Raw genomic sequence first — 18,358 nt, forward strand, 5'->3', positions numbered from 1 at the left:
TGATAAATATAATAAAGACACAACAGCTGTATATCAGCAGACATCCTGTTGGCTACTAATATAGGTCCATGTTCTAATTTTAAATGCTGATGATGATATAAAATAAAAATACCACGCTTTCCTTATTCGGTTGTATCACTTAACGCACCCAGCTTGGCGGTGAACTATCTTGACGGTGGAGTGTATCTTTGGCAGCAGGCGGGATCTAGAGCTCGTAGGCTGCCGAGCGGAGTCGGGCGGGCCGGTACAGAGAGCAGCGTGGTCCATCCTGTGACTGACTGACACCCGCCGGGGAAAAAGTTACTCTGAGTTCGCGGACACACTGCCAACATGTCTGGAGATGACGAGACACAGGAGCAGACCATCGCCGACGACTTGGTGGTCACCAAGTACAAGATGGGCGCAGAGATTGCGAATCGTAAGTGAAATGCGGCGTTTACGTGCCGTTTGGACTCAACGGTCCAGAAGTCTGAGGACCCGTCTCATGTTAGCTAGCAGTGTCAGCTAGTCATACCCGGGCAGCAGCTGTGCCATGTGCCGCACCACTGCCAACGACAGAGCTTATTAGAAAGCAGGGCTTTATTTAATATGAATGAAACATAACGCTTGGTGTATATTTAGATCGAGCTTTTCTTTACAGGAGCCCGTGTTTGTTTAACGAGCCGCTGCTGTCACATTAGCATGGGGAGCTAGCTAAGCAGCTATGTGGCTCAGCTACCTGACTAGCAAGCGTTAGCTAGCTGTAACTGCTAACAGATGTAACAATGACAAGTACAAACTGAGTCACACTATGGGGCTCTTACAGATATTAGTAGCCGGCATTTAAATTCAAGCATACAAATAATTCAAAATACGTTAAATAACATATTAGTCGTACAACAGACTGGGAACCTGGGTGTCTTAAATGGTGCCATTTAAAGTCATAGTAATGACGTTAAGCAGTTTAACACCCAGTGTACTGCCTTAAATTACGCCAATTTTTAATGCATTTTGAAGAATTGAGTTAAATCATAAACTCCATGTAAAGTCATCAACATAAGTCATAAACTATGCAGTAATTTCTTATAGTTAAAGCTAATATTTAAGGCAATATATTATTGTCATGGCCACCTGCACACATTATCATCAGTGTGATGTCACAGTCAGGAGTTATTTTATAAATCTTCCAAACTTAAAAGCATAAAAATATCAGTTTTCAGCTGTGCATTCAGTTTATGAATGTTTTTTAGAATTTCTGCCTTTTGAACACAAAAAATATATCTCTCTGAATTTAATTAATCAGGGGTGGGAATCACCAGAGGCCATATTATCACGATACTTAAGTCATGATACAATATTATTGCAGTTTTAAATCTTTTATGATGTTGAGTATAGCATTAATATTTATGATGATATTTTGCAATTTACTACATTTTTTTCCAGTGCAAATAATGTCTCAAAAATCAGCATCAATTTTATCTAATCTATCAGCGCAAAATGCAGATCTAATAAACTGAAAAAACAACTAATTTTATTAGTCTAGTATGCTAACAAAAGTTTAATTTGTTTTTGCAATATTAATAATTTATATAATTAAAAAAAAAAATCAATATAGATGCTTGTAACAATACAGTATTGTCATGCAAATTATCACAATACTGTGTTGTATCAAATTTCTTCCTCCACCCCTATCATTAACCCAGGGAAGGCTCGCAAAGCACCACACTTTTACAACAGCGCCCACTTCCACACTTGTAGGTTAAAGTCACTCGCACCTGTCAGTTTCCCATTGCGGTTACAGTCTTTATGTTTGGCCATAATTCATCAGCCAGTCTTCAAATTGAACAGCTGACATTCCTGCCAAGTTGAGCTTAAATACACAAACCGTAAAATCTTTAAACTCAAAACTGCAACCACGTTAATCTGAGTTAAACTAATCTCAGATAGTGTATCAGTGGTGTAAGGGAATCAACCACCTTCCTAATAAAAAGAGGCCTCTGAGTTTCCAATTTTAAGAAAATAAAAATATAAATGGCTCAATATCAGTTTTCAATGACTTGTCATGTGTCATGATCAGTTCATCCTCATACCGCTGCTAGGTTGTGGAGATGACTGCATGTTGTAGTTGCCTTATATCAACTAGATTCTGCGACCTTGTGGTTTCATATTGTAGCTTATCAGAGCTGGCCTACTTATCTGAAGTTAAGGCATCTAATTTTCTGTGAGCATGATGCTGTTTCAAGCTGATATACAGCTGTCGGACAATCTGTCAAATGTTTATCCTCTACTTAACAGAACATCAGCTTAGTCAAAATCAAATGGGCTGTTTGCAGTGTAATTTGCTGTCAGCACTCAGACTCACTCCATTAATTGAGCCTTTGACAGTGAGAGGGAGGCGTTTTTTGTTAATGTTCACTATCGCCACCATTTTAACTACATCATGGCTCACTTTACCTCTCGTCCTGCAGAGGCTCTGAAGACGGTGGTTGGGGCAGCTATGGCCGGAGTCTCCGTGCTCAGCCTGTGTGAAAAGGGAGATGCCTTCATCATGGCAGAAACTGGGAAAATCTTCAAGAAGGAAAAAGACATGAAGAAAGGTACGTCTTTTGTTGCATTTCATCAGTCACCATGAATGTCTGTGACTCAGCACTCCCTCATCCACTCCCTTTCTTTCGCAGGTATCGCTTTTCCTACTTGTGTGTCAGTTAACAACTGCGTATGCCATCACTCCCCTCTTAAGAGTGACCCTGATGTCATACTGAAGGATGGGGACCTCGTCAAAATGTAAGCTACCAAACATATACATGTCCATCCTGTGCACTTGATAAATAATAGTTCATATTTGTTAGCAGATTATAGTTTCTTCAGCTCATGTTCTGTTCTGTTGTGTTTGTTTGCAGTGACCTGGGTGTGCACGTTGATGGCTTCATCTCAAATGTGGCTCACAGCTTCGTTGTTGGAGTGACCAAGGTGTGTCATCACTACTGAATTATACCTGCTGGGGACGTCAGTGGTTATCCATTTAATGGTTAACCCCCAAGATTATTTTTGACTGGTTACGTATGTTAGTTAATTTTGCTGCTCTTGGGTTTACTGCACAGTGAACCGCCTGGGTATGCTGGGAGCTATATAGCGGCGCCGCTCATTCGGTGATTACCACAAATAACACTGTCCTGTCCCAATAGCATTGCTGTGGACACACTGTGCCTTTGAGCCTCGAACCTCCTGTTAGCTCTGTAAGCACCGTTAGCAATGTAAGCACGGCCAGTGGTGCTAACATAGTAAACATTGCTGAAGGTGTTTCACGCCTCATAATGAAGCTCACTGGGGCTACCAGGGAGGATAGACCTGAAGGTGGCCACCACTGTAGCGCTCATTGGTTTATTCACAAAAGCCATGATTTGTAATGTAATTTACTCGATTACTGGTACTCACAGCATCAACAGAGAGTCAGACTGTGTTATTTTACCTCTTGCTACTCTCAAACGGTCTTCCTGTTTCACCTCAGGAGAACCCACTGACTGGACGGAAGGCTGACGTTCTCAAAGCAGCTCACCTGTGTGCTGAGGCTGCTCTGCGTCTTGTTAAGCCAGGGAACCAGGTAAAACTCGCCCACCATAACCACCGTTTTCACTGACATTTAGCCGACTACAAGTCTGGGCATTTCACTCTTACCTGAGTCAGAGAAAACTATTTTAGTATTGTTTCTGTCAATGAATGCTGTTGACATTTTCATTCATTTTTAGTCATCAGATTATATCAAACATTGCAGTCAATTTAGTCCAGCCAAAACCAATAATTTTGTCATTTTTAGTCAAACTTATTTTAGATAAGAATCACTACTTGCACGACGCCATTTAACATTGGCATCCCTCTGGGTATAACAGAAATTTGTGACATCGACTGACATGTTGCATCCACATACACACACTTCAGCATATAAACTACACTTGCATTTTCCAACACACGTGCTCTCCTCTAACATGTCTTCTCACCCCATCCCTCCAATGCATAGCAACTGACTTAGACAGTCTAATATCTATTATCCTTATTTTTGTCAACCCACTTAAAGATTTTAGTGAGGTTTCCTTTTTAAAGATGCTGTTGATAAGCCACCAGATGTCTCACTCTCCCACATTGCATTAACGTTACCAAACTGCTGTTGCTCAATGCACAAGTGGTTGCCAGTTTTTTGCATAAACTGTATATTCTATGGCCGCTGCGGCAAGGACACTGCCCCTGCACATGGGGTGCCTGCTCCACCGACTATGCCACCGGGCGCCCCTGTTTGTTTTTGAATGAAATTGGCTGTTCTTGTGTGTAAATGGCAGGAGTTTTAATGGACCTAATCAAGAGTTAAGGAGGGGGGACAATGGAGCAATCGTGAAGAGAGAGAGAGGGCATGTGCGTGAGATGGATGGAAAACGAGAATAAGAGACAGGGAGGCTGCAAGGCGCCTTAATTGGCAGTGTTTGCCTCTTCCTACCCAGCAGTAGGAGAGATATTTGTAACATGCTGCTGACAGTGGTGATCATCATCTGCAGGCTGCACCATGGACCACTGGGTGCACTAGACGCACTGAGGGATGCAGCCCGCTTTGCTGTCTCAGTCGTGCACAGGACTACAGACTATTTAAATAAAAAAGAGAAGAAGGAGAAGTTGTGCAAGGAAACACACCGACCCTTAGCTTGGAATAAATGCTTTAATATTAAAAGTATATTATAATATATAAAGTAGAATATATTTTATACTGGAAAAGTTCTGGTATTTAATTAGACTCCGTCCCAAAAGTGCTGCTCGGATTTGAGCTCAGTTTGTGCTTAGACAGAAACCGTGCAGGTCATGTAGGATCAGTCCTGATTTTTTTTTTTTTTTTAGGGCCTGATCAGAGCTCTGATTTGTGTAGTGTACAAGTGTACAAACAGCCTTGGTCATGGCAAGTGCTGGATTTTTCCTGGTAGGGTAATGAAATAATTTTGCAGCATGTAGCTATAAATTTGATCTACGTTATTTTGTGTGGTGGTGTTTCAGGATTCATATAACGTAATCTAACCTTATGGAAATCTTAAGATGTGGCTAGCTTTAGGTAACACTATGCCATGACAAAAAAAAGTTCCACTCTTGTTTGTACTATGTCTCATCATATTTTGGAGGGAGAAAGGCCACTATTTTAAACTACAATTTAAACTTCACCCCTGATTTCTGGTACTGAGCCATAGAGATGTTATTCTCATGACTTGCCCCTCACTCTATCTGTTTATCATGCAACCCCACAGTTTTGTAAGTAGACTTCTGCTGCAGGAGTGTGAGCTCTGCACCAGGAACAGAGTCTGTCCACACACACACACACACACACACACACACACACACACACACACACACACACAATATTACAGGGCTACCTGTTAGCAGCATCACACAGCTTACGGTTATCAACGGGTTTAATGACAGATTTTAAATATTTTGGTGTCAGTAGGAGTTTGTTGCGACCGTTTAACAGCTTGGTGTCGGATGATAGCCACTGTTTGTGTCTGCTTCTGCTATCTGGGTAGACATTGACCTCACTGTTCGCCCCCCGCCCCAACAGACAACTACGAAGACTGTTGATCACTGACGACGCCAAGATGCCACATAATACCAATACTGTTATACTATCGGCTCACAAGCCTCGTTAGAAGCAGTAACTTAATGTCAGACATCTTACACAGTGGTCAATGAAACAACAATTTTAGACCTGACAAATTTTTTTAAATGCTTGATTTACAATCAATATTTTTTGTAGGAAAAGCAATACTTTTATTCTGTGCCTTTCTAAAAACTCTTTCTTCATTTTTATTTTTTTTTCGTCAAAATAAAAATGTTCTTAAAAAAACCTTTTAACTACATTTCAGTCTTTTCTTTTTCTGTCAACAGTTTACATGTTGATATAGTCACATTTAGTCTTTAATGATGACGGTTCCATTTTGTAAGCGCCTCGTCTTCATCATGGAAATAAAGGTCATTGACGAACATATACAGTCAGTTTTTAACGGAAGTAACACTAGTTCACACCTCATCTGTTGTCTGTGTGAAGCACTTTGTAACCCTGTCTTTAGAGGTGTTATATAAATACACGTATCACTAAACATCATGTCTCTTTCATCAGAACACACAGGTCACAGAAGCCTGGAACAAGATTGCAAAGTCATTCAAGTGCTCCCCTATTGAAGGTGGGTGTTTGTGAACATTGGGCACCTTCAAGCTCTGTGATTCAGATGGTTTACATTTGCCAGATGTAATTCGACATGCTTGACTCATTTTATTTCTCCATCGTGTGCAGGCATGCTGTCCCATCAGCTCAAACAACATGTGATCGATGGGGAGAAAACTATCATTCAAAACCCAACGGACCAGCAAAAGTGAGTTTACTCAGCAGGTGCTTCCTGTCACTAACCTGATGAGTGTTTAACCAGTGGATGATCTTGTCACTTTGTCTTTGTAGAAAGGACCATGAGAAGGCTGAGTTTGAGGTGCATGAGGTATATGCAGTGGATGTACTTATCAGCAGTGGAGAGGGGAAGGTGAGAGGGAATTTGGTACAAATTTGATTTTTTGCTTAATTTTGAAAATCCCAAAGGCAAGACATTTATAATGTATGTTCTCTTGTGTAATTCAGGCAAAGGATGGAGGTCAGAGGACCACCGTTTACAAACGAGACCCCAACAAGATGTACGGTTTAAAGATGAAGGCATCTCGGACATTCTTCAGTGAGGTGGAGAGGCGCTTTGACACAATGCCTTTCACTCTGAGGTAATATCTTTAAACTTCAGATAAAATAATTTACTTTATTTTCAAAATTCCCCAGGTTTCACCCCCTCATTTTTCTTTTCTTATCTTTTCGTGTCTTCAGAGCGTTTGAGGACGAAAGCAAGGTCAGGTTGGGCGTGGTGGAGTGTGCCAAACATGAGCTGGTGCAGCCGTTCAACGTGCTGCATGAGAAAGAGGGTAAGTGGAACAATGAGAGATGTGATTAAGGGCTTTGGTGACCTTGAAAATCCTGAAGGTTTGTGTATTTGTGAACAAAGTGAAGTGAGGCCTAAGAGTCTCTCTGAGCCGTTGGAAAGCTTCACGTACTTGAATCTGTAGAAAAATGTCACCGCACAGGTAGCACTGCTGAAATAATTTGTTTTTCAGCCCGGAGGATTTAATTACTCCAAAGCATTCTGGCTGTTCCAGCTTCTTATAGATCATACATGCGAGAAAGACCTTGGTTTTCTGGCGAGCTCGACAAAACCTTCTGCTGTAGCTCTACTCGTTCCCAATTGCGATGGCACTGGCCAAAGTCAAGGCTGGGTTTAAGTGCAGTCGACATGTTTACGTATTACATTTTTGTAAGAGTTGTGTAATGTGTGTGTGGCAAGCGTGAGGTCAAGTCAGAGAGAGGAACACACTGCGTTCTCTTAACTCAGAGCTATCTTTATCCCTAGGCTAAGAGTTGACCCTGCGCTAACTTAGCGCGGTTCAACGCAAACATTGTTAACCAAGGGTTAGCCGAAGCCCAGGGCTGTATGAATCACACTGCACTAGTACTAGACCTGAATTAATTGTCATTCAAAAAAACGTACATGCTAAATTTCTATTGTTGCTCAGCCACATTTCACACTGGCATCTTTTAGCCCCAGGTTGAAGGTCCAGTGTGTAAGATTCAGGTGGATTTGGTGGCATCTAGAGGTGAGGATTGCAGATTTCAACCAGCCAAAAAAACAGACTAGGTGATTGATATTGATAAAAACTCACTTTACAAATCAATGTTTCTCCTACCCCGTTTGGCACGTTGCAGAAGGCCCACTTGCACAGTACCTCCAAATGTGTGCTCATACTATTTTCTCTGATAACTTCATGTGTGCTCACCTTATACTGATCGTTTAGACAATCATTGAAAAAAAACATTGAATAAAGTGGTTTCACGTTACAAAGTAGCGTTTCTCCGATGCTGCTTGGCATGTCGGAGATAAGCCGCTAACATAGCAGCTGCTAATGTGTGCTTTGATGACTCAAGATCCAGACGTTCAGGAGCTGAATTATCTACAGAGGTTTCTTCAAATCCAAAACAAACGGACCTGGTGATTTAAACTGCTAAAAACACTGATTAAAGCAGTGTCACATTTAAAAAAAAAAAAAAAGAAAGAAAGCTGTGTTTTTCCAACAATCTCATTACAGAAGTAATGCTAAGTATAGTGGCTGATGCCAAAGGCGAATGGCCCTCTAGAGTCAGTGTTTAGTTTGTCTGTTTTGGGCTACTGTAGAAACATGGCTCCTTCTAAAGTAACAGTCCTGTTAACACCTGTAACATCTTGCAATTTCTTTAACAGGTCAATTAATTAATTAATTTAAAAAATCTGTTCAATTTCTCCACGATTATTGTCCGTGCAAAAAAAATGCATTCATACAGATGGGTCTTTCATAAATTACAGAAAAGCATTTTTGTGCAGCCTACTAACTGCTACCACTAGCAATGTTGAAAAGAATCAATCTGTTCTTCTAAGAAAAATCCTAATAAATTGGAGAAGTGCACTCAGAGTGGAGATCTCTGCCAGGTGGCTGCGTTCCGGCTGCCCAAGCTGATCACAGCCACTCTTAACAACTCTTGTATTTCTGGTGGACACACTGCAGCTCATTTCAGAAGATGAAATATAAGAATGACGGTGAATTTATTTTTTTAATAAGTAAAACACGGCCGCAAATCGTTCATCTATGTCATGTATAACTGGACTTTCAGTGATATTAACTTTATCTGTAGGCTACAGCGCAACAAAGTAAGAAATAACAATAAACACAATGAAAACAAACAAAGAAAGTAACCATTTAAGTACTCCGCATTCTCACCTTCTTATGGTAGAAGCACAAATATTAAGTAAAAATGACCAAATCACCAAAATCTGCAAGCAGGCAAAGCACTCCGCTTCTGAAATGCTCCCAGTGTGGTGTGACACGCGCAGAGGCAGGATCAAAACCACGTCACCCTCAGAACGTTGCACAGCTGTGTCTGGTGATATTGTCCCTTCTGGCCTCCTCACAGTCAAGATGGTGGCAAGGATAATGAAAATAGTAACTTATTCATCTTGTATCATGCCTAATTTTAGTGGATCATAACATGCCAGGTATGTAATTAGTCTGCAGATGCTTCGTTTCCAAATGAGACCAATCTTTTTTGAGCCACAGTGAGAGCCAAAATGTGGCCTGCAGCAGACGGTAAATCTTGTTTTTTAGCCAAGCCGATTTCTAGAAAACTTACAGCACCTACCAGCTGATTTAGAGCAGTCGGAGTCAATGATGAAACAAAACAGACGGTAAAACAGGTTTTTCAACAATCATGAATTAACACAATAACAAGAGATCCTTAAGCACACAGTCATAGAAGTGCACACATAATATGAGGCTGATTTGTTCAGTAGTTTGAGATCAGGTGCGAATACACGGATAGACCCTCACTCATGAACGCACACACATAACCAAACACATGATCCCCTCCAGGTTTACACATGGGAGAGTCCATGCATTTTAATCAGTTGTTTAACAGTATGACAGTGCCCACACTTAATTTTGCCCTGTGAACGTAAACATTTGACGTCCAAACTTTATACAAAGTGGGGACTGTTTAATGCAACTTTGAATCTCTTCTTTGTCCAGGTGAAGTTGTTGCCCAGTTCAAGTTCACCGTGCTGCTCATGGCCAATGGACCTTTGCGAATTACAAATAGCCTCTTTGAGCCAGAACTCTACAAGTCTGAACATGAAGTGGAGGACCCAGAGCTGAAGGTAAAATGCATTTGATGGATGGGGTATTGCATCCTCTCCGTGAAAAGGAAGGATCAGTCTAATGGGGTCGCTACAGCACTCTGTTAGCTGATGAGGCATTTTCCAAGCCATTATGCATTGATGTGCTGTGTGAGGTTATGAAAGTCATTTTTGACTGCCTTTTTTTTTTTCCTTTAAAGGCTTTACTTCAAAGCTCAGCCAGCCGCAAGACTCAGAAGAAGAAGAAAAAGAAGGTGAGTTACGAGGCAGCATGTTTTTTTTTGTTTTTTTTTTTAAATAAACAAGAATACATGTTTCAATTGTTTCCTCTAATTTGTCATTTTGTCTTTAAAGGCCTCAAAGACTGTTGAGAGCGCAACAGGACAGGCAATGGAGACTGAAGCTGCAGAATAGATTTCTCTGACGGACATTGGATGACCCAAAGAACAGACGTCACAAATCCTTCTGTCCCAGCTGTCTGAGGCACTTGCGGGCATAGCCGCTGTGAACACCTCTGAATCTAACTGATGTCAGTCTGGGATGATGCTGCTCCTAAATTCTGTCACTCCACCTAAAACACATACACACACGCGCACACATGTACAACCATAGTAAATCTCACTGTTCTTGAGACTGTCTTCCTCTCTTAACAGCAGACAATAGTTCTGCTACAAAAGAGGATATTTTGTGCAAGGGCGTAACACTCACTGGAACATTTAACCATTCGACTGACCTTGAGCCTTCGTCCCTTTCTCCACAATAACTGTAGTGAAAGATAAGTGAAAATAAAATGAGTTTGACAGAGCGGCCAAGGATGATGAATGCACAATATTGTGTCAGGGTAATTGTGTGGCACTTAGATAACTTTGTTGAGGTCATAAACCTGAAAGCCATGCCTTTTTGAAATGAGTGTTAAACTTGCTGTGGGCAGAAAATGTGCAACACCTGTCTGAGCCCTGAAGTTACGAGCATGACATGAGTCATTATTACCGCATTTATACTGCTCTCGCTTAGGTCTCTCTACTAGTACATTGTGTACACTTGTAGGAATCTACTGTAGGTTACTCAGCTAACAATTCTTAAACTGACAACTTAAAACCTGCTGGTTGAGTAATTTAACTAGTGACGAAAAGAATTTCTCAGTTGTGGATGGTCTTACTCCTGCCAAGGGTTCAGCATTCAGTCCTCTGGTGCCACCATCGAGTCTGACAGTCTGTGTTTACATAAGAATTCCATACCTGTTAGATATATGGATGCTTTTGTAAAACAAATCCCAGTTTCAGAGACTATTTTTGGAAACATTAAAAAGCCACCTGACATCATTTGTGTAGTTGTTTCTGGACTGTGTGTATACAACTGATTGTCCCAATGAGCTAAAGTGTGTTTTTCATGAATGTGAACATGAATGAATCACCATTGTTGTTATTTCACTCTCATTACACTGCATTGATCAAAAGCTAAGCCAGGAACTTGAACACTAGCCATCAATAGTTAAATGACTGCCCCATCACCTTTAGAAAGTGTATGTACATTTACTGCACATTTTCATATATTAATATTCAGATTTTATTCATTCAGGTAACTTAATTTCCTTTCTTTACATATTGAAGGTCTAAATATTTAAAGCCTTTCCATGTTAGGAATATAAAAAAAAAAGGCATGAGCATTAAAATATTTCATTTTTAGGACTGCTAAAAATAGTAAAATTTAAGCATACTGTTAAAAAAAATACTGGAAATTGCTTGTTAATTATCTAACCAGTGCACTAAGTTACCCTGGTTAACACCCCAAATTCACAAACACATTAAAATACACATATTTAGCTGACACTTTCATGTAAAGCAACTTCAAATAAGTGCATAAAACCATGTAAATGGGCCAGTCCATCAATTTAATCAAATAACATTACTTCAAGTGCTACTTTTAGACACAATAGGATATAGATAAATTATTTTTAATGGGCCAAGATGGAGTCTAAACAGAAATACACAAAATATAAACATAAAAATACTTAGGACATTACTTCTTTGTTCCTAATGGTAGCTTTGGGGCACTGGGCACAGACTGTACAGCGTCTGTATCAATCAAAACAGTATTACTAATCAAAATTTTTTATAATATCTGTGGTACAATTATCTTGTTGAACATTATCAGTGTATAGGTGGACCACTGCTCAAATAAACAACGGCGGACCTTAAGATCACATAGAAACATGCACCGCTAAGCATACTCTGTACATACCTTATCCTCTGGACAACTGTTTTACTACGGTCCAGTGAAGATGACGTAGCACAACCCCTATAAATAGGACGTCGCTCTTGTGTGACGTCCTTCGTGGAGACGGTTCCTTAGTGATTGGTACGTGAGTTCCCAGTTGTTCATATCAGAATCCAAGTTAATCATCTTGTTTTAAAATCAATCGAGCTAATTCTTTACATGTTCCCTTCTGTTTTCAGCCTCCCCTTCTCAACATGAGGGCTAAGGTGAGTGTTTCATGTCTGTATGATCAAATAATCACGGTTTCAAATGGTGCTAACATTCGCTAGCTAGCTAGCTAGCTTGAGCATGTCGACGGTTTAGCTTTAAGTCCTCTAGGTTTCACCCGTAAAGTTCGCTTTTGTTTTTTCCCCAAACGTTTGTGTGTCTTTTAGTTAGTTGAGCACATTTGTATTTTTTGGAAATGTGACGCAAACTACAAAATAGTTTAACATCATTTTTCTTTTCCGCAGTGGAGAAAGAAGCGCATGCGCAGGTAAGAACGTGTGTGGCGCATGTTATTCACACCATTACACCGTGTTGTTTAGAGATGTCCGTCTGATTGACTGTATTTATCATGTCATAGGCTGAAGCGTAAAAGGAGAAAGATGAGGCAGAGGTCCAAGTAAACTGTCCTCTCCGCCGTGGCTGTGACAGCAACACGTTGCCAACAACCAGACCGGTGAGCTCAGCTGAAGACCCAGGACCCTCCCGGTGTCAAGTCTGTCCGCGGCGCCCATATCGACCAGAGGCAGCGGAGCTGCAGCAGCTGAATGATGCTGGAGAGCTGATTCAAGACCTGCTGGATGACAGGCTTTTCTTCTGGGACATTCTGGACTCTTTTACTCTTAATTCCTCAACTTTTGTCTTTTGTTTATACTGTGATTAAAGGTTTTGGTTTATAAATACTTTAAACACTGTTTGTTTACTGTTTGCTTTGAAGGAGTTGCTTTTCACAAGTTGGTTTAGTGGTGAATTTAAAAATACTTAATAGGGAGTGGTTTATATTTCCTCTTCAGCTGCTCTTGAGTTAAACAACTAGGCTGAGTCATGTTTTTTTCATGCAGTTCATTTTGACAGTAGGAAAAGTACAGGTTTAAATAGCCTTGATGGGTGAATTTCATTAAGCTGCTTTCAGGGTCCTGGTATTGTGCATCAAATCTACTAGGACACTTGAATTCAGCAGAGCCAGGATTAATGTTGGCAGTTACACCTGTTTTCCTTTTTTTTTTTTTTTTTTTTAAATCAATATGTCAGCTGTGAAAAGGCCCATTAGAGCAGTAAGTAAACCAGGTATCTGCGCTGACTGCTTTACCTCCAGAGAGCAGCTAACCAGCGGTGGTGGAAGTACTCAATTTCTGTGATCTTTGAAGCGTATCACAACGTAAAAATACTGTAGTAAGGGACCTGCCTTTGAAATGTTGCCCTTTACAAATGCTAAATCTTAATAAAATGTAGATAAAACTTCATCTAGAGGGAAATGGCTGTGTAGCAGTTGTAATACAAAGTGGGGAGAGTGAAAATCCAAAATATGGATGGTGGTTGGAGAAAATGACAATCTGTATGAGATGCTAGAGCCACCTCAGCTCCCCGTGTCCCTGCCATCATCCTTTCTGCATGAGGTAGATGAGTTAGTCATAAATGAGAAGATGCTTCTCATTTATGCATAACATCCTGTTGACCCAGTGTTTTGTATCCTTAGTACTGTGTCAGCATTTTAATGATATTTCAATGCTGATTTAAACTACTTTATATGTTTGGTTTGCAACAATCCATCCGTTAGGGAAAGTTGGAACAACTTCCTCCAAAAATGTTCACATTCTTAACATCCTATGACTTGAGTGGGTGTGTGAATGCTTCAACCTCTGTATAAGAGCTCACTAATATGTCTTGTTTTTACCCTTGAAGGCAGTCCAATAATTCATCCTGTCCTCGGCCAAGGTGATCAGAATCAGGCTGTTACTGGAAATCACTGTTACAGAGGGTAGCACTCTATTCTACTCTTGAACAACTTAATTCTTCTCTTACATTTTAAGTGACAACTCAAGCAGTGAGATCTCTGCTGTCAGTATTAGCCTATATTTAATACATCACACCTAGTGAAATCACCAAAAACACTTCCCTATTCAAAGCAGAAGTAAATTATGACAGTACAACAGTGTAAACTGAAACACTATTGAGTTCCAACAGGCTCATTTTATTAATCAGGTTTTAGAAGACATATACTCAGCATTTGACAAACTTGTGTCTAATCCTCTAAGCCACAGAGTACCTCCAGCATGCTCAGATGAGAAACGTCTGTCGCCTCCATGCACAGTATCAACATCCTTATGTGTAACTTGAATTATGGTCCTTTTGTTGTCTTAACTGTCTTGGTGGCATTAATGTGAGCATGTGCTGGCAGAGCTCCAAGATCCTCTTAGCACTGACCTTAACTAAGTGGAGGATGTAGAATCACAAGTAGATGATGTAACTTAAAGGGCACAGACCGAACACTGCTAACAGCCTCCTGATCAGTGAGAGCAGAATACAGTTTCAGGATGTAGACTTTTATCAGGCAGGATGGAAAGGCTGGTTTATTTTACAGACTTAGTATGACAACTGAAAAAACAGATTCAATAGACACAAAAACTGTTTGCTGGAGGCAGCATGTATATTATTTCTTAACAGTGGTAACACTCCAAATAGCCTCTGCTGAGTTTGCAATTGCAGCCACTAAAACCCCCAAATGGATGACTTAGTATTACACTCTTCAAAACAAGGAAATGCCCAGAGACAGATGTTTCTATACCCACATTACCCTCATTTAACAGCTGTCTTAAAACAACTCATTAAATTTCACTAACTTTACTCAACAAAGTTAGTAAATTATGGCATGTTTACTACATAGTTGTTAGGAAATGTAATATTGAATCCTAAAAACAGGCTACTGATTAAAGGAATACTGAGTATTCTGTGCAAAGTCATCACTATCATGATAAGGTATCTTCAGGTCCCTAAAAAGTCTCAACACTTCTTAAATTCAGTTTTATAAATTTTAAGCTATAAAGACTATTACAGGGATGGTTCAGATGTTATTTTTCAAGTGGTGTTGTTTGAGGTCCTTATCCATGGACAGTATATTACATACAGGAGATGTCAGTCAACACGCTCCCAGTTTGATGAAGCAGGCAGCAGTCTGAGTCTGAGCCAAGCAATGTGCTGCGGTGGAGGAGTCAGCAATAAAACGTATTTTGGCCACTTAAAAAAAGTCCCACTCAAAAACAATCAGTATCAGTTTAAGTGTATGTTATACTTAGGGTATTTTCACTGCTTTACTTTAATGTCACAGTGATTTTCAAATGGAAAATGAAGCCATTATATTTCTCTCTTCAAGGCCAGACTCCATTGAAAAAGACAGCAATTTAACATCATTGAACTCAGGAGCTGCTGGCCTACCACTACCTCATTCAGTTAGTTAGTTAGTGTTATTGTGTGACTTTGGCATTTACAAGGGTTAGTTCAGATTAACCAAAGTCACACAATAGTACTAACTAACTGACTGATCGAAGCAGCGGTAGACCAGCAGCTCCTGTGTTCAGCAAACTAAAATTACTGTTTTGTCAATGGAGTATGGGGACTGATGAGAGCATAGATGGGGAACTGAAGCCATTAAAAGCTTTCCTGTCTGAATGGACTGTCTGACACAAAGGTAAAGCAGTGAAAATACTCTTAATATAGGATACACTTAGACTGATATTGATTTTTTTTTATGTGGCTAAAATACGTTTGTTGCTGACCCATCCACAACTGTGTATTGCTTAGCTTTTGTGTCAGACTCTAGCCTGCATCTCCAAACTGGGGGCATGCTGACTGACTTCTGCTGTAAGTAATACTCTGACTATGGCTAAGTACTCCAAACAACACACCACTTCAAAAGATCCAAACTATCAAATTAAGTAGTCTTAAATTTCAATTTGTGAGGTCTTCATCACTAAAAACATTTTATCTAGTATCATTTATCCATCTTTCAATTTCTCTTTGTCAAAATGAGTCAAGCTCCTCTGGATGAAAGTCCTCATTACTGATGTTACAAATCTAGAAAAACATCAATTGATCAATTACTTTACTTTATTGGCCTACTTGCACTTACCTGTTGGCAAAATGTAGATTAACCTAACTCACTCTAATAACCATATTTCTACATAAAACCTACCTCTGCACAGGACCCCATATATACTACTTACCTCTATACTAATCTGCAATGCATGAGTAAGAAAAAGATGATTTGTCCAAAAAATAAGTCTTAAATTTGGTTTAAAATTATTTTGAAAAGCATTAAATTTAATTGTCTGATAACCGTAGACACCTTGCATGAACACCAGCACCATTTGTTGTACTTAAAGCAACAGTAACACATTTAAACATTACAACAAAACATGAGTCACGTTAGAATTTCACTTGTCCATTCAGTTAACAGCTTTTCTTGCAGCCCTAAACACTTCTCCACCATTGCCGATAAATCCATGTAAACAGTTACTGACAAAGCCAAACTGACAGCTGACTGACACGGGGTCCAGTTTGATCTTTGACCTGTCATACATTACATGATCAGTATCATTCAACACAAGACTCATTGTCCTGTGACTCCTACTTCTGCTTCTGCCTTCTGGAGAACAACACAGCTGTTTTCATAAGTCACTTTTCATTACTGAGATGCAATGATGTGGTCGTTTATTGAAATATGCTTGTTCCTTATTGTCGAGAGCCTTGCAAAACATGTGAGCAAATGTGGGTAACAGTTGCATTGTGTTGGCTTGCCGCATTTTTTGGTGACTGATACAGATTTCTATCACATCGTCCAGTGAAGCATGATGATTCATGATGGTGCTGCAGGAAAATGGAAACTAATAATCTGCATCATCTCCATCTACTCATGGAGAGGATCAGCTTGTGAAAGTGCGACATGAAGCCATAATGGTGTCCTCTTCGGTGCTAGGTGAGGTAGCAGTAGATGCCCGCCTCCTTCTGCGTGGTGATACAGTTGGCGGGTGTAGTTCAGTGAAAAGAAAATAGTTCTTATGAAACTGCTCACAACAAGGTCTCTGGATTATCTTCAGTAACCGGGTCATGATTTCTGGAAACAGACATGGCTGTTAAGTCTTTCAAATGTAATTAGCGACACTTCGAGCAGCACAAGCCAAGTGCCATCTACTTCCATTATATTCGAGAGAAGGCAAACATCAGACGCCAAAACAATCAAGGTTGGTATTGTGGTGTGTTGGGGGCTGAATGGGTGGAGTTTCCCATAATGCCGTGAGACAATGTGTTTAAGGCCATAAGCCAGGGACATTGTGTTTAAATGTGTTTTAAATCTCTCAGGTTACCTGTTACACAGTGATAATGTTCCTGCCTTTTACAATGGTTGTAATGGGTTACGGTTAATGTTGTGACATATTGTGCATGCAGTTAGTGACCTCCCGACTGTGTAAATTTTAAAGAGTTGAAAGAGAAGGTGTGCTGCGGTTAAATAAAGAGCACCCTCTGGTTCAGAGTTCATCTCTCTGCTGCCTTCTTGTTAGCAAGAGACTCCAGGTAGCTACTGTTCCAGTTAGGTCAAAGGAAAGGGTTAAAGGAAAACTGTGTATTTTTGATTTTGGGTGAACTGGCCCTTTAAACTGATGGACGGCACATTGCTAAATTCCATCTCGGTTGTAAACAATACTCCTGTCAGTTCTGGGAGAAAAAACACACCTCTGGTTTGTAGCATGAATGAGAAGACCAGAAGGAGGGTGTTACTCATTTTCTTTCTTGCAAGCAAACATCAATATTTGTACGGACACAGTCAGTCGAGAACCAGAGGGAAAAAACATTGTAATACTGGTTTGGAGGTTTACTATCAACAAAACTGGCACATGGCGAGCCACCACAACCTGGTTACTGCGGTCAAATTGAGCACTGACCTTGCTTGAATTCTCTACTTTTAAATGCAACATTTTGGTATCAGTTCAAAGGGTGTTAGCTTTCAGTAGCTATCCAACACACGCTTACTCTGCACTGTAAATAAATAAACAGTTTGCTGCTGCCTTTTATTAAATATTTATTCATTTCTTGCACTGCACTGTAATTGTTATTAGTCAAATACTTTTATTGATTTTAACTGCACTGCAGCTTTATTCTTGTATTTTAGATAGATAGATAGATAGATTGATAGATAGATTGAGATCTGAATTTCCCTGGTGTATGAAATGTGCTACACAAATGCAGCTGCCTTGCCTTGTCTTGACTTCACTGATGATCTCTGTAATTGATTAAATCAAGTGAAACTAATGGATCTAGGCAGCATTTGTAATTATAATATGTATTGG

The 18,358-nt window shown here is 40.0% G+C and overlaps 1 protein-coding gene and 1 long non-coding RNA gene across 2 annotated transcripts; both read left to right on the forward strand.

The window, feature by feature from the left end:
- Window positions 1-185: 185 nt before the first annotated feature.
- pa2g4b (proliferation-associated 2G4, b) lies at window positions 186-11,077 on the forward strand. The gene is made up of 13 exons (XM_049581293.1): window positions 186-418; window positions 2,448-2,576; window positions 2,658-2,763; window positions 2,880-2,949; window positions 3,488-3,580; window positions 6,125-6,188; window positions 6,299-6,377; window positions 6,461-6,539; window positions 6,635-6,768; window positions 6,869-6,963; window positions 9,649-9,776; window positions 9,956-10,009; window positions 10,110-11,077. Exons 1-13 carry the CDS (start codon window positions 331-333, stop codon window positions 10,167-10,169), a joined length of 1,179 nt encoding a protein of 392 aa, XP_049437250.1. The 5' UTR covers window positions 186-330; the 3' UTR covers window positions 10,170-11,077.
- Window positions 11,078-12,039: 962 nt separating this feature from the next.
- On the forward strand, window positions 12,040-12,926 carry LOC125892208 (uncharacterized). The gene is made up of 4 exons (XR_007449716.1): window positions 12,040-12,113; window positions 12,212-12,238; window positions 12,485-12,507; window positions 12,598-12,926. It is a non-coding gene; the product is annotated as an uncharacterized LOC125892208 (long non-coding RNA).
- Window positions 12,927-18,358: the final 5,432 nt, after the last annotated feature.

Source organism: Epinephelus fuscoguttatus, linkage group LG7 (assembly GCF_011397635.1).
Source record: "Epinephelus fuscoguttatus linkage group LG7, E.fuscoguttatus.final_Chr_v1".
In the NCBI taxonomy this organism is placed as follows: Eukaryota; Metazoa; Chordata; class Actinopteri; order Perciformes; family Serranidae; genus Epinephelus; species Epinephelus fuscoguttatus.